General features: G+C 41.9%; 1 protein-coding gene across 1 annotated transcript; it reads right to left on the bottom strand.

Moving 5' to 3' along the window:
- Positions 1 to 12,217: 12,217 nt before the first annotated feature.
- Positions 12,218 to 13,934, bottom strand: LOC149274863 (zymogen granule membrane protein 16-like). Its single transcript, XM_089505186.1, has 3 exons — positions 13,892 to 13,934; positions 13,642 to 13,774; positions 12,218 to 12,542 (listed from the first exon to the last, which is right to left on the bottom strand). The coding sequence occupies exons 1-3, from the start codon at positions 13,932 to 13,934 to the stop codon at positions 12,218 to 12,220; spliced, it is 501 nt and encodes a 166-aa protein (XP_089361312.1).
- Positions 13,935 to 14,510: the final 576 nt, after the last annotated feature.

Below are 14,510 nucleotides of genomic sequence, written 5' to 3'. Positions count from 1 at the left end.
ATGCACCAGGAAGACATCATATGATGGTGAAATATTTGGTGTATGGAATATACAGCACACCAGCAGCCGTCCTGATGAAATCCGGATATCTAAAAAACCGATTCCTTAAGGGTGGGTGATTTTAAAGTAAAAGCTTCCTCTCACTTCTATATATTAAGGTAATTGAATCCCATCTTTAATGTATATTTCTCTTTAAGATACTTACATGCCATGCAAACAGCTCAGTACAGACCCACTCATCCTACAAATAAAATAACTAGCGGCAGCTCGTCGGCTTCAGGCTTAGTAACCATTTTCTAATGGATGACCAACTTCTTGGCGCTCCATAGAGATGATCCAAGACATGGCAAAGTTCAAAGTCCAAAAGGTACAGAGTGACGTTAAACAATGACTAAATCCAGCTCATGACCAGTTTAAAAGCAGAAGAGCCAATGTGCCACATCTATAATACATTAAAGACTGTGGAGACCACAGTAATCATCACACCTTTTTGAGATGTAACAAAGGGACCTTTGGGGTCTTGATAAGCTAAATGACTTTGCAAACCTTAGCTTATCACTGCCAAAGTCTAAAGAAGTTTGTTAAACCTTCTTTTTATTGGTTTAGTGTTCATACGGTAAGATGCTGACAGCCGAGCTGGGGCTGCACAATGTATAGTAAGTAATGTATAGCAATGCGAGGGTCACCAATGCCATTAGCATACATCGCCAACAATAAAAATCATCTGCAAAACATAATTCAAACATCTGGGGTTGTGAAATATGGAAATAAAAAATAGAACAGGGTTTCAGGAAAGAGCAGATAACAGCACACAGGCGGGGGGGGGGGGCGAGACAGAATCATTACAGATAACTAGAGACCCCCAAGAGACATGGAGGGAAAGGAAGTCAATGATACCAATAGGGTCTTGTACTATGCATTCATGAACAACAATGTATGCATGTGTCTCTATTGCTCATTGTGAGAAGTTTATCTTTGGCTCTTTATCTAGCCTGTCACTTCCAGTCACATGACTGCAGCATACATTAAAGCGTGCCATCACCCCCCTTACATAAAGAGCATTACACATATATAGAGCAGAGTCTCAAAGAACAGATTTATCAATCCCAACTGTAAACTAATCTGAAACCAGGATAAATAATATTTACCGTCATATTCGCAACAAACACCAACTCCCTCTTTCCTTCCAGGACCAGTTACCGCAACAGGCTATGTATATTTATTACAGTATAAAGATATACGTCGCTGTTGATATACATTCACAATTCAAATGTTACGTTAAAGTTAAAGGATTTAAAGTAATATTTCGTAAGGACTGAGGAGCCTGGAAAGCACTTTATGCGAAGCATTATCGTGTATACAATATACTGCTAAAACCAGGTTGCAGTAGCGACACATCATAGTAACATTAATGGTTCAGTGTTTCTAATCAGAACTAAAGCCTTGTATCAAGAAATTGGTGGAAAATCATACATGGAAAGGAGATTTACATTTCTTTAATGCATCAACTGAACCACCGTCCTCCATATAAACCATGAATAACATTTGACTTTCTGTTACAGCTGGAAAGCAGCAGAAGCATACGCGATGCTCACCATACAAAAACACGTCCTCACCTGAACAAATGGTATAGAATATAGAAAACCCATAAGCCAATAAAAAGTGTGAAATCATCCGGAAGCACACGAGGTATTATACTAACAGCGTGAGGTCATCACAAGTGAAGACATAAGAAAAGAAACACTCTACACTCCATCACATTACAGAACAAAACAATATAAGCAATAATATGAGAATAAACGATACAGATCAACAGCTAAATACACAAAAAAGCCTTATGATTTTATCCAATGTTACAGGCAACGTAAGGACGTTTTATATTGCCAAGATGATGGCAGATAAATGGAACAGCTTCCCAGCGGAAGTGGTAGTGGCTAATACAGTGAGGGAATTTAATCGTGCATGGGATAGAAATAAAGCTATCCTGAATCGAATAAGAAACCAAGGACTGACTATGGTCCCAGTCTCTACATCAGGAAAACTGAGCAGACTTGATCGGCTGAATGGGTCATTTCTGCCATCAAGGTCTATGTTAAAGCAAATATTCTGGGACGCAACACGTTAATCTGGCTCCATCCCCACAAAAGCAAACATACAGACTACAGACAATCGCTTGATGGACAACCCAGGAAGGACGGGAGGAAAAGGAAAACATCCCGACATTCAAATCAAACACCGGCGAGAGCTTCCCAATAAAGTGAACATATTCCAATCAGGAACACCATGATAATTAAGACATTATAAAATTATAATAAAATACTTTATATTACAAAACTATAACTCACACATATGACATCACTAAGCAGGACACCTGAAAATATGACGCTCTCCTCAATATTAATGGGAAAAAATTCCACAAATCAACATGAGGATCTGTCAGGAGTCCCAAAGCATGGAGACCTCCAGCACCCTGTATATAATGACACACTACACAAGAGAAGTTTACAAACATCTGATATCAGTATTTCCGGTACAAATGTAAACCGGTGACCCTGACTAACGAAGTGCACTCTCATAACTCTCAGCCAGAGTACGGCCACACTATAGGAGGCTGAAGGTAACAGTAGCTGTAATGCAGCTTCCCGTGAGACTAAAACCAACCCATCATGAATACTCCCGGACGTAACTCGAAGACTATGACCACCCAAAATAGGAACTTGCTGAAAAGTTTTGCTACCCTCACAAACTCCCAGTCGCGCCCAGTGTCCCTCCTGTGGATAACACCCGGCGTGGGGCACTCCACGGATCGCCCACCCGCAGCTCCCAAACTTACCCCAAGAATTCGGTAAAAGCCGTCTCTCAAAGTCCCACCCTTCCCAACTTTACCAGAGTCTACAACTAATGGCTGACGTTTCCTTACCACACGTCAGAATGGGGCTGTACGTCTGACGTCATCGCGTGTTTAGTATTCTGCCGGCGGGGGCTTAGCCGTTCCTATAGCAACAAGTGAAAGAGGCACTTGATACATGCTGGTTATGTGGAGTAGCTCGGTAGTTGATTAGCATACCTGCGGAGAGTGTGGGAATGGTGCACGGGGATTAGCAGCAGGGTGGAAAACCTCAATAAAAACACACACAAAATTCTAATCACACGTTCTAGATATGTGTATTTTGCCTTCAGTGGAATAACCCACTCCGATAACAGTGTGATATATTACTAAAGAAATCGTTCAATCTGGAGGGAATCCGTTTTTAGCTGGTGGCCGTTAACATTTGCCTTTTGGATGCAGTACCTGTGAGAGAGGAAGCGGTTACCGGTATATAAAATGTATATTAAGATACTGGATCCAAACTGACTGACATCTGCCTCTTTCATCTGTTTATCTTGTCAGTGAATTAACGTGCAACGCTGCATATATTTTCTGGGCTCCATCCCTCTCTCGCCCTCTTTCCTCTCTGGGAGTTCAGAAAGTTTTCTGGGTATAAATCTATCACAGTGTATCGCAGCCCTAAAAGTCACAATAATGTGTGTAAAACAGCAGGAAATATGTATAGATAACATATAGAAATGCCTTATTCTGGCATGTAAACAAATATATGTAAAGCATCATTATTAGTTTTATCTTTTATTTATATAGCGCCAACAATTTACGCAGCACTTAATACAATACATATATTCAAGGGGTATGAAAAGACGAGAATTGACAGACTAACCCAAACCGATACATTAGGTGGAGAGCGCCTTGCGAGCAAGCTTACAGTCTTGAGGGATGGTAAATGTTTTGTACTCGTGTCTCTTACCACACCCTTTAAATCAATATTAGCTGCGGAGCTCATGTGGGAAGTGTACTTAACCCCTTAACGTCCATTGCCGGGTCAGGCACGTCATGCAAAACGGTCACTTAACGACCTATGACGTGCCTGACACGTCATCAGACTTAAACAAGCTTAGAAAGTGATCAACGATCACTTTCTAAGCTTAAACGGTGTTGCTGTAATGCCTCGATCTCGAGGCATTCAGCAACACCGAGATCGGCATGATGGGCCATGTCTAGCCCCTCCCCGGGGCGTCAACATCTGCCATACATTGTATGGCGGCGGACGCCCGTTTTAAAAGCGTTTAGGAGGCGATCAACGATCACCTCCTAAACTTCAATGGTGTCGCTGGAATGCCTCGATCAGGAGGCATCCAGCGACACCAAATACTTACCCCAGGGCGGGCTGTGACCGCTCCAGAGAGCTGTCACAGCCGCAGCTGCACGCAGTCTTCGCCATCCGCAAGATGGCGGCGGCCCGGGAAAAAAAATAATAAAGTTGAAAAAGTTCGCTAGACGGTCTCCAGACCCTCTAGAGAACTCTGGCTCCACTTGCAGGTTGAATACAGGTACTGCATTCAACCATACAAGTCAATGGAGCCCAGCTTTCTAATCACTATGTGATTAGTAAAATATTTAAATAAAAAAAGAAAAAGCTTAAAAAAAACATGGTAAAATTAAAAAATTATTATGCTTTAGAGGAACTATCCAGTTCCAGCAAAATGTAAAAAAAAAAGTCCAAAAAGAGTAAAATAAAGTTTATTATTATGAGCAAGTGCTAAAATTAGCGCTGTATCTTCCCAAAAATCCTGACGTGGAAAAATTTAAATAAAAGCATTTCAAATACCCAAGGGGTGTCTAATTTAAAAAAATGAATGGTTTGATGGGGTAAATTGGAGTGGCCGGGCTCAAAGATAGGGCATAGGCACAGACTGACCGAAATGGGGGGAAAAAAAGCGCACTTCCAAATTGTGTCATTTTAACCCCAAACACCAGACAAACCCATACATGTGGGGTATGACTGAACTCGAGAGATGTTCCTGAACACATATTAGGGTGTTGTTTGATAGTGACATATACCTGGAGCTATAAATTTATACCCAAAGTACAATTTGTGTGAAAAAAATACAAAAAAAATACTACCACAAAGTGTGGCAAAGGCTGGTGGTAGAATCTGATGCATGGAAAGGGTTAAATACTACCATTTTAAGTACCTTGGGGTGTCTAGTTTTCAAAAATATATGGTTTTATGAGGTAAATTGCAGTGGCCAGGCTCAAAGATAGGGCATAGGCACAGACTGACCAAAATGGGGAAAAAAAAGCGCACTTCCCAAATGTGGCCTTTTAACCCCAAACAGCAGTCAAAACCATGCATGGGTGGTATCACTGTACTCGAGAGATGTTGTTGAACACATATTAGGGTGTTGTTTGATAGTGACGTATACCTGGAGCTATAAATGTATACCCAAAGTACAATTTGTGTAAAAAAAAAATACTAACACAAAGTGTGGCAAAGGCTGGTGGTAGAATCTCATGCATGGAAAGGGTTAAAATACTAGCATTTGAAATACCTTGGGGTGTCTAGTTTTCAAAAATATATGGTTTGATGGGGTAAATTGAATTAGCCGGCTTCAAAGATGGTCCTATTAGGACATGGGGGCAGAATGACCAGATGTAAAAGTTCCAAGTTAAAAAACGTGCACTTCCTAAATGTGGCATTTTACCTCCCAAAGAACCCTACAAACCCATGCATGGGGGGTATGACTGTACTCGGGAGATGTTGCTGAACACATATTGGGGTGTTGTTTGAAAGTGATGTATACCAGGAGCTGTAAATCCATACCTGAAGAGCAATTTTAGCGATAAAAAACACAAAATAAATTACTACCACAAAGTTTGACAAAGACTGGTGGTAGAATTAGTGCATGGAAAGAGTTAAAATTCTAGCATTTGAAATACCTGGGGGTGTCTAGTTTTCAAAAATATATGATTTGATGGGGTAAATTGCATTGGCCGGCTTCAAAGATACCCGAAATGGCACATGGGGGGAAGAATTACCAGATTTGGAAAAAATGGTTTTGAAATAGCAAAACGCTACTTGTACTTAATGCTCCATAACGTGCAGAAAAAAGCAAAAAAACATAAAAACATTGGGTATTTCTAAACTCAGGACAAATAGTAGAATATATTTACTAGGTTTTTTCATTAGCTTTTTTGGATGAGTAAAAGATTTTTGGGGTAAAAGTCAGAAAGTGTTTTTTTTTACATTTTTCATCATATTTTATTATTTTTTTTATGGGAAATTAGATAATATGATTAAAACAAAGGTATCTGAAGAAAGCCCTTCTTGTCCTGAAAAAAACAACATATAATTTGTGTGGGTTCACTAAATGAGTGAAGAGAAAATTACTAAACACAAACACCGCAAAAGTGTTAAAACAGCCTCGGTCCCAATGGTACAAAAGGTAAAACACAGCCTGGTCCTTAAGGGGTTAAGTACACATCCTGATTTTGGTGGAGACAGACAGGCAGGTGGAGAAGTCCCATACACTGATCTGCAAATAAAATACATTGGCATCTATGTAAACTAGGCTCCAATATACATTAAAATAAAGAAATAAATGGATATTAGAGTGTCCATTTAAGATACTATAGCATCCTAGTCTGAGTAGACCATGTATTTCACTATTAGAGGGACGTTCCAGTGCCCCAGCATGCCCACTCAACAATAAATGCATATGGAAGTCCTTTGCTTAGAGCAGTCAATCAAAGTCAGGAAAGCACTCCCTTTGAAATCTATGGGAGGGCTTTCTGTTCATGTGCACAGAGTGTTCGTCAAACCAGTAATAAGGCTGACTGGCAATAAGTATATCCATTATCAAGATTATGTTTTACTTTTTTTATTCTCTTCTGCTTTTGCTCAACTTCCTCTCTTATTGCTCCACATTTATCTTGGAAGTTTTTACATTAGATTTTAACCTTCAATTGTGTGTCTTCTAACACTTTATGGCATATACAAAAAAAACCTACATACAATATTTTGTCCCTGCAACATTTCTGCAGGAAAACTTGGGACTTGCTCTCATCACCAATCTGTATTGGATATATTTGTATCTCCTGTGGCTGCAGCTTCCTCTTTTCACTTAATGATAAGAAACACTATGACATTTTGTCCTCGGTATGCTTTAGTCACTTTGCTTTGTTTGTTAAACTTATGTTTCATTATTTATTGTATTTTTTCTGTTTTTTCTCCTCCCTTTCTGAAACATACCGTAATTGCTCGATTATAAGACAAGGTTTTTTTCAGAGCAAATGCTCTTAAAAATACCCCTCGTCTTATAATCGAGGTCGTCTTCTAATCAGACCTCAAAATGTCCGCTGGGGCCATGCTGCTTACCGGGCTTTGGTCGCGAGCAGCAGGAGAACTGGAAGCTAGAGTGTCACATAACTCTGCCTCCCCCCTCCTTCCTCTGGGGGCGGGGCCAGAGAAGTTGCTCGCACAGCCGGGCCCCTGCAGAAGTCTTCGAGTGAGAGATCTGCAGTTCAGGTAAGGGGGTGGGGGAGGGTTTTTTTGTGATGTATGTGTGATTAATGGAATTAATGAGTATTTAAATGTTTGTGAATGAGTGTGTGTTAGTATGGATGTGTAAGGGGGGTGGTGGTGGTAGCATGGCATAGGGAGGCTGTAGTCAGATTCCTATCATCCCCAGGTTCCAGCACGTACTGGCTGCCTTGATAGGAGTGTGATTGCTGTTAGCAGTTATATATATATACCTCCAGAAATGCCTTTTAACCCCCTATATGCCACTCTGCCCCATGATATGCCTTTTAACCCCCTATATGCCACTCTGGCATATAGGGGATTAAAAGGCATATCATGGGGCAGAGTGGCATATAGGAGGGTATAAGACATTTCTGGAGGCAGAGTGGCATATAGAGGGTTAAAAGGCACATCATGGGGCAGAGTGGCAAATAGGGGGTATAAGGCATTTCTGGGGGCAGAGTGGCAACCCTGGGGGCAGATGTGCATAACTGGGGGGGGGCAGGTTGGCAAATAAAAGGAAATAAAAATATATATATTTTTCTCAATCATAGCTTTTATTAAATATGAAAATATTGTTTACATGAATTCATATTTACTAGTAAAACTTTTTTTCCTATAGGGTAGTCTTATATTCAGGCTTTTTGTTTTTTTCCTAAATTAATATTTAGATTTTGGGGGGTCGTCTTTTAATCAGGGTCATCTTATAATCGAGCAAATATGGTAATTCTACTTTGTATCCTTGTGACTGGTAATTTCCTGTTTTCTTGTAAAATCGAGTATAGTTCTTCTCCTACTCCATACAAAAGACAGGGGGCTTTTTTGGGGTGATAGCCATGGACCCCTTTAGTCCTGGGGGTTTTCATAATAAAGGTCCAAAATGTTTTTTTGTCATTTTTACCATATGTTTGTTAAACCATGATTCCCCTTTTCCATATTTGATGAACCCGTACAAATATACATAATTTTGTTCAGGGCTTTCTTTTTAAAATCATAGAAATACATAAAACAATAATTATTAGTAGACCAGGGCGCCGGCGAAGTCTTCATGTTTGTCTTCGGGAAAAGTTAACACCGTAACAGTCAGCAGCAGTCTTGGCACCAGGATTTAAATGTCCGTAAGAGCGACTATATTGGTCGCCGGCAGGGGGCTTGTCTGGCATCAACCATTGAAGAGCAGCTGCCCTTCATTGTTGGATGCCAGAGGAGCCCCCTGTTGGCGACCAATAGAGTCCCTCTTACAGACCTTTAAAATTTATATCATGGCGCCGAAGCCATTGGTGTCCCCAGGCAAAGTTGCTCCGAGGTGTACCTTGCCCTGCCTTTTGCCAGGGGGACTAAAATCCCTGTTCCTCCCAGGCCAAGTTGCTCAGCCTTTGGTGCCAGGATTCAAATTTTAATGGTCTGTAAGAGGGACTCTAATGGTCGCCAGCCAGGGGCTCCTCTGGTATCAACCAATGAAGGGCAGCTGCTCTTCATTGGTTGATGCCAGACGAGCCCCCTGCTGGCAACCAATAGAATCGCTCTTATGGACATTTAACTCCTGGCGCGATCCTACGGATTCCTCTTAACCCCTGCTATACTACGAAGACTTAAGATAGGCTAGAGGCAGTGACTTGTATGGGGGGAAAAGACCAGTGAGATTAGTTTAGATATATTTATGAAGATGAAGAAGACGTCAGTCGGCAGTCCTGGCCGCGTCCCGCAAGGGAAGGATCCGGGTAGCTGGAGCTAAGAAGTTCCCAGGTATACATATCCCTTCCTACAATACTAGGTATTGGATAGCATTCCTGACTTTCTTGAAATTAAGAATGGCTTGGAATGGACCAACATAATGAGAAGTAAACTTCATAGAAGGAACTTTGAGTTTAATGTTCTTAGTTGAGAGCCACACTATATGAAAAGCACCAGTCTGGTGACGGTTAGCCTGTTGTTCATATGTAGCGGTTTTATATAAGGCCTGTCAGACCTTACCCCAGAGGGCTGGTAGCAGGGTCACACAAAGGTCCAGTGTAGGAGCCGATGTTTTGTTGATCAAGCACGGAAAAGACAAGGGGTGGTAACCATAATTGCAAAAGAAGGGAGAGATTTTTGAGGCTTCATGATAAGCTGATGCCAACGAGATCCCCTTTGCCAAACACAAAGAAATAGCCGTACAAATCTCCCCTCTATCAGATACGATTTGTACTGGAAGGCCATGAAAACAGACAACTTCTTTGATGAAGATAGCTACTAATTCGGGAGCATATGGTACCTTGGGCAAAGGAATACAATGAGTTAATTTAAAAAAACAGTCCACAATCACAACGATGATGGTGAAAAAATCCATGGCCACATGGGATCAATGAGCTAATGCTAAAACATTGCATCTTTCCACTTCAGGAAGTGGAGTACCAGTGGGCCATTTGCTGTGAACCGGGGCTCTAGACTAAGACTTCAGGATACAATTGAACAGTGTTGATGACAGCTGGGAAGTAACAGAGGCAATGATCTGTGTGGGAGGGATGATGGGTTCAGGAGCAGTCTTTTCATTGGCATCAGCGAAGTGCGCCAACTGTCAAATGTCTATCCAGACCCTCCTGGGAACTCAAGCTCCTCCTGCAGGTTGAATGCATGTGCAATGCAGGCCAATGGAGCCCAGCTCACTAATCACAAAAATCGCAATAAAAAAATAATAAAAATAAATACATTTGGCAACATGTAAAAATAATCCCCCATTGTCACAAAGAAGTCCAAATATATATAAATATATACCATTAGATAAGTTATGGTGGGTAAAGGTAATGGAAAACCCTTCCACTAAAATTAAACGGGGTAGTAGAAGCATTATTAAACACTCATCTACAGACAAGCCAGAAGGCTTGTTTTTCCCTCAGAAATCTCATGGTGCTACCACAACCAGAAGGGATTCTGGGTACGCGCATGCAAATCAGTATATATATATATATATATATATATATATATATACAAAAAAGTTATTATGAGCAAGTCCTACAATTAGCGCTATATCTTCACAATACTTGTCGCAATAAAATATTGGCATTTTCAATGCCCATGGGGTGCCTAGCTTCAAAGATGTCCCAAATATGGGACGTGGGCACAGACTGACCAGATGTCCAAATGGCAAAAAATGCACACCTCACAAAGGTGGCCTTTTACCTCCCAAATAACCCAACAAAACCATGCATCGGGGGTATCGCTGTATTCAGGAGATGTTGCTGAACACATATTGAGGTGTGTGACACGGACACATACCAGGAGCAGTTAATTCATACCTGAAGTAAAATGCGTGTGGAAAAAAACACACAAGAAAATACTACAACAAACTGTAACAAAGGCTGGTGGTAAAATGTGTGCATGGAAAAAGTTAAAATTTGAAATTCCCAATTCCAAAAGGCATATCATGGGACAGAGTGGCATATAGGGGGGTATAAGACATTTCTGGAGGGAGAGTGGCATGTAGGGGGTTAAAAGGCATTTCTAGAAGCAGAGTGGCATATAGGGGGTTAAAAGGTATTTCTGGAGGCAGAGTGGCATAAAGAGGGTTAAAAGGAATATCATGGGGCACTCTGCCTCCAGAAAAGCCTTAGGCCCCATATAAAACCCCCCCGAATTACCACTGCTTCTGACTCTCTGGTGTCTGGTGGGGGTAGCGGGTGGAGGCCGGCATTCATGAAATAAAAGGGGCCGGCGTGGGACGAAGTGCTGAGGCACGGCCATTGAGCGGCGCGGTGAGTGCACGTCAGCCCCTTTAATTTCATTAGGCGCCGGCGGCCGGAAAAGGCGGCTTTCAATCCTGCTCGCAGCTGCTCAGCGGCTGTTTTGAATGTTGGTCTGCCGGCCGCTCGGCCCAAAAATATTTGGTTTGATGGGGTAAATTGCATTGGCCGGCTTCAAAGATGTCCCAAATACCACATGAGGCAGAAAAAAATGGTTTTGAAATAGCAAAACACTACTTGTAATTATTTCCCAATAACTTGCAGAAATAAGCCAAAAAAATAGTAGAATCTATTAGTTTTTGCAGATGAGTAAAATATTTTCAAATAAAAGTGAGAAAAGTCCTTTTTTTAACAAAAAATCACATTTTATCATTTTTTTTAAATAGTAAATTAGATGATATGATGAAAATAATGGCATCTAAAGAAAGCCCTGGTTGTCCTGAAAAAAACAATATATAATGTCTGTGGGTGCACAAAATGAGAAGAAAATTACAGCTAAACAGCAACACTGAAAAATGTTAAAAGAGCCTTTGTCCCAAAGTATACTACGAGTAAGAAACAGTCTTGTCATTAAGGGGTTAAATTCTTTAATCTCTAATGATATAAAAAAACAAAATTGAATCGAGAAAGAAACAATGACAAACAAGGCTGGATTTAGTCTCTTAGCTTTGCTGACATATTCTAAATTCTTATGATCAGTAACACCTAACGTCATATCCTGGAGCTCAGCATCACAAGCATACAGTGTTATGGAGAGCTGAAGCAGACATCTGAAAGAACAGACCTCGTGCTTCCTTAATTTTGGGCCAGTTAGAGGAAAATCCATGATCTCCACAGCCAGCCCTGCACCCAACACCTTCAATTCCAGATTTTCTGGGACATGTCCTGGGACACAGAAAGCACCAGGACAATCATTAATTTAAAATACAATCAGGTCGAAGGTGTTAATGTTGCAGGTTTTATTTCAGCAGAGGAGCTACGGTTGTTTACAGAGTTGGGATGTGGGGCACAGACAGGAGAATAACCTTGCGCTTGTCCAGTGCGTGACACTCTGCACATTGTGATGGAGTTGGGGCACTGCTGGAAGTGCAGTGATAAATTGCAGGGGATTAGGGTTGGAGGAGCAATGCTTTGCAGTTACTTTTATTCGCCCTTGCAGTGCACGCAGCTGCTGATGGGATGGTCCCAGTGGAAGCCGATAGCGTCGATGATAGAACCTGAGCTGCCACTGAAGAAGCGCAGTACAGTGCTGGGGTAAAGGGGTACGGCGTTAAAGCTGGTCCCATAATCTTTGCCAAATGGAAACCGACGGCCCTTATCAGTAACAAACTCCAGCTTTCTGACGTAGTTCGAGTACTTCCCTGACACTTGGATCACGGATTCGCCCGGGTGCAGGAAAATCTCCTCCAAATCTCCAGAAGATCCCCCCACGTACTGTGACCATGTTGTGCCATATCGGACCTGCAAGCTATGGAGGCAAAAATGAGAACAGTTACCAGATCTCACCAGTCTGACCCAAGATCCTCAATAGTCTAAGACCAGAGTACCACCAACACTTGACTACCATCTGATCCTCACTAGTCTGGCACCAGCCTAATCAGAGTAACACCAGATCATCCCCAGAATGTCATGTAGTTGTAAGGGATATTGTAACCATATAATGTAACCTTATAACCAAATATTTGAAATAAAGACAAAAACACATTTATCTTGGAATAACCAGGCCGTGGACTTTTATTAAGCTTTACAACTCTTGTATAACCATAACATATTTATTCAAACGAAACTCTTGGCCCAAACCCAGAGTCTCACCTTCATATAATATACACCAAAAAATAAATATATATATACTAAGCCGACCGCCCTAAAAGCCGGAAGGCAAACCAACTCTGTACCAGTTCATCCCTATAAGGGATAACTATAACTCTAATAAAAGCACACGACAAAAATTTTTTTTTTTTTTTTTTATATATAAATAAGGGGTAGGGTGGGTGGGAGCTTTTCCAGCAGAAGTTCCATCTTCTTCGCCCGCGGCTCTCCTGCGTAACTAAGATCACCAGCCTTCAACAGGTTAGTACCTCAGTCTGCAGTTCGCCTTGTGGCATGAAGCGCTGCCCCTCACTCCACTTCTATTTATAGTGCAATTTCGCGCCCTTAGCGCTGCGCGAGGCGCCTCGCGGTGTCTCGCGACGGAGGCAGCAAACCACTCAGCAGCGCGAGCGCACCCCAGAAAATTCTAGTTATATAACTCATCCATATTTTTTTTTTTTTTTTTAAACCTTTGACTTGAACTTTTGACCTGCCATAGACTTTAATAGGTGACCTTTATTTGAACTCAATCTCCTATCCCCACAACTACATGTCGCCCTGCGCTATTCAGGCAACAGGGCTTTTCAGACTTGCTGCAGCTCACTGTTTATTAAATAAAACCCAAAGTGTCCACATCCTGTCCTGAGGAACCTGCGGAATATGGTCGCTTGGCCTGCAGAGCACACAGTAGGTGGCAGGATGTGGAACAATGCCATACATGTATTCAACAATCTAACGTTATATAGCTATGATCTTACCCCACAATGTAGTTTCTGTTGAGGCGCACTCTCAGGGCTGTGATTGGTCCATCCAGTTGGTTCCCAGAGTGTGAGAAGCGCTTACCGCCACCTCCGCCATACTCTCCAGAGAAAGAGACACTGCGTGGCTGGGCTGGGGACAACAAGGCAAATGGATACACAAACAGATAGACAGATGGATAAACAGTTAGACAAATGGATAGGCAGACAGACATACAGATGGATACACAGATAGACAGACATCACTCACCTGCAATGACGCAGAAAACACTCAGCAGGATCCAGAGGAACATTCTGCAACACAATGCAGAGTATTACGCCCACCATACCCTGCAGAGTTTCACAGCCACCCTACCCTGCAGACCAGTATGCCCACCATAATCTGCAGAGTATTACACCAACCATACCCTGTGGACTCTCACACCCACCTGACCCTGCAGAGTATAAAACCCACCATACCCTGATAGTACTGACTGTGCTGCGCAATACCTCTTTCCTTACATTATAAACCTTTTCCATACACCAACCAATGGAAGCTCTTCAGTTCCCCATCCTGCAGAGCCTTGTACTATGGCTAGCTTGCAGGCTGCTGCACGTTTGCAGGGCATTGCATCCCAGTACATGGCAGAGCATCTCAGGTACTTACATGTCAGAGGATTTGACGTGTGGGATAAGTTTGGGGTTTGGACTTTATATATAGCTCAGGGCAGGTTTATGACAGTCCCCTCCTTATTAGCAAACAGCCCTCACAGGGGCAGACAGCTGTGGGACAGGAAGAGAGGTCACACAGGTTTATTGGCAATGCCTTCCTCCCCATCACTGATCAAGTTCTTATCATTGTTTGTTCTTTACTTAATATAACTGCACTT

Source organism: Sceloporus occidentalis, unplaced genomic scaffold, assembly GCF_023333645.1.
Source record: "Sceloporus occidentalis isolate IW3139 unplaced genomic scaffold, rSceOcc1.0.p SCAF_316, whole genome shotgun sequence".
NCBI lineage: Eukaryota > Metazoa > Chordata > Lepidosauria > Squamata > Phrynosomatidae > Sceloporus > Sceloporus occidentalis.
Note: the sequence above shows the minus strand (reverse complement) of the source record. Positions and strands in the feature narration are given on the sequence as shown.

What these genes read in the sequence shown, in the direction of transcription:
- LOC149274863 (XM_089505186.1), bottom strand. Translation starts at nt 13,934, where the DNA reads ATGTTCCTCTGGATCCTGCTGAGTGTTTTCTGCGTCATTGCAG. An exon ending in TGTTTTCTGCGTCATTGCAG is followed by an intron (nt 13,775 to 13,891) that starts GTGAGTGATGTC and finishes TGTTGTCCCCAG; the next exon opens with CCCAGCCACGCAGTGTCTCT. An exon ending in AACAGAAACTACATTGTGGG is followed by an intron (nt 12,543 to 13,641) that starts GTAAGATCATAG and finishes TTGCCTCCATAG; the next exon opens with CTTGCAGGTCCGATATGGCA.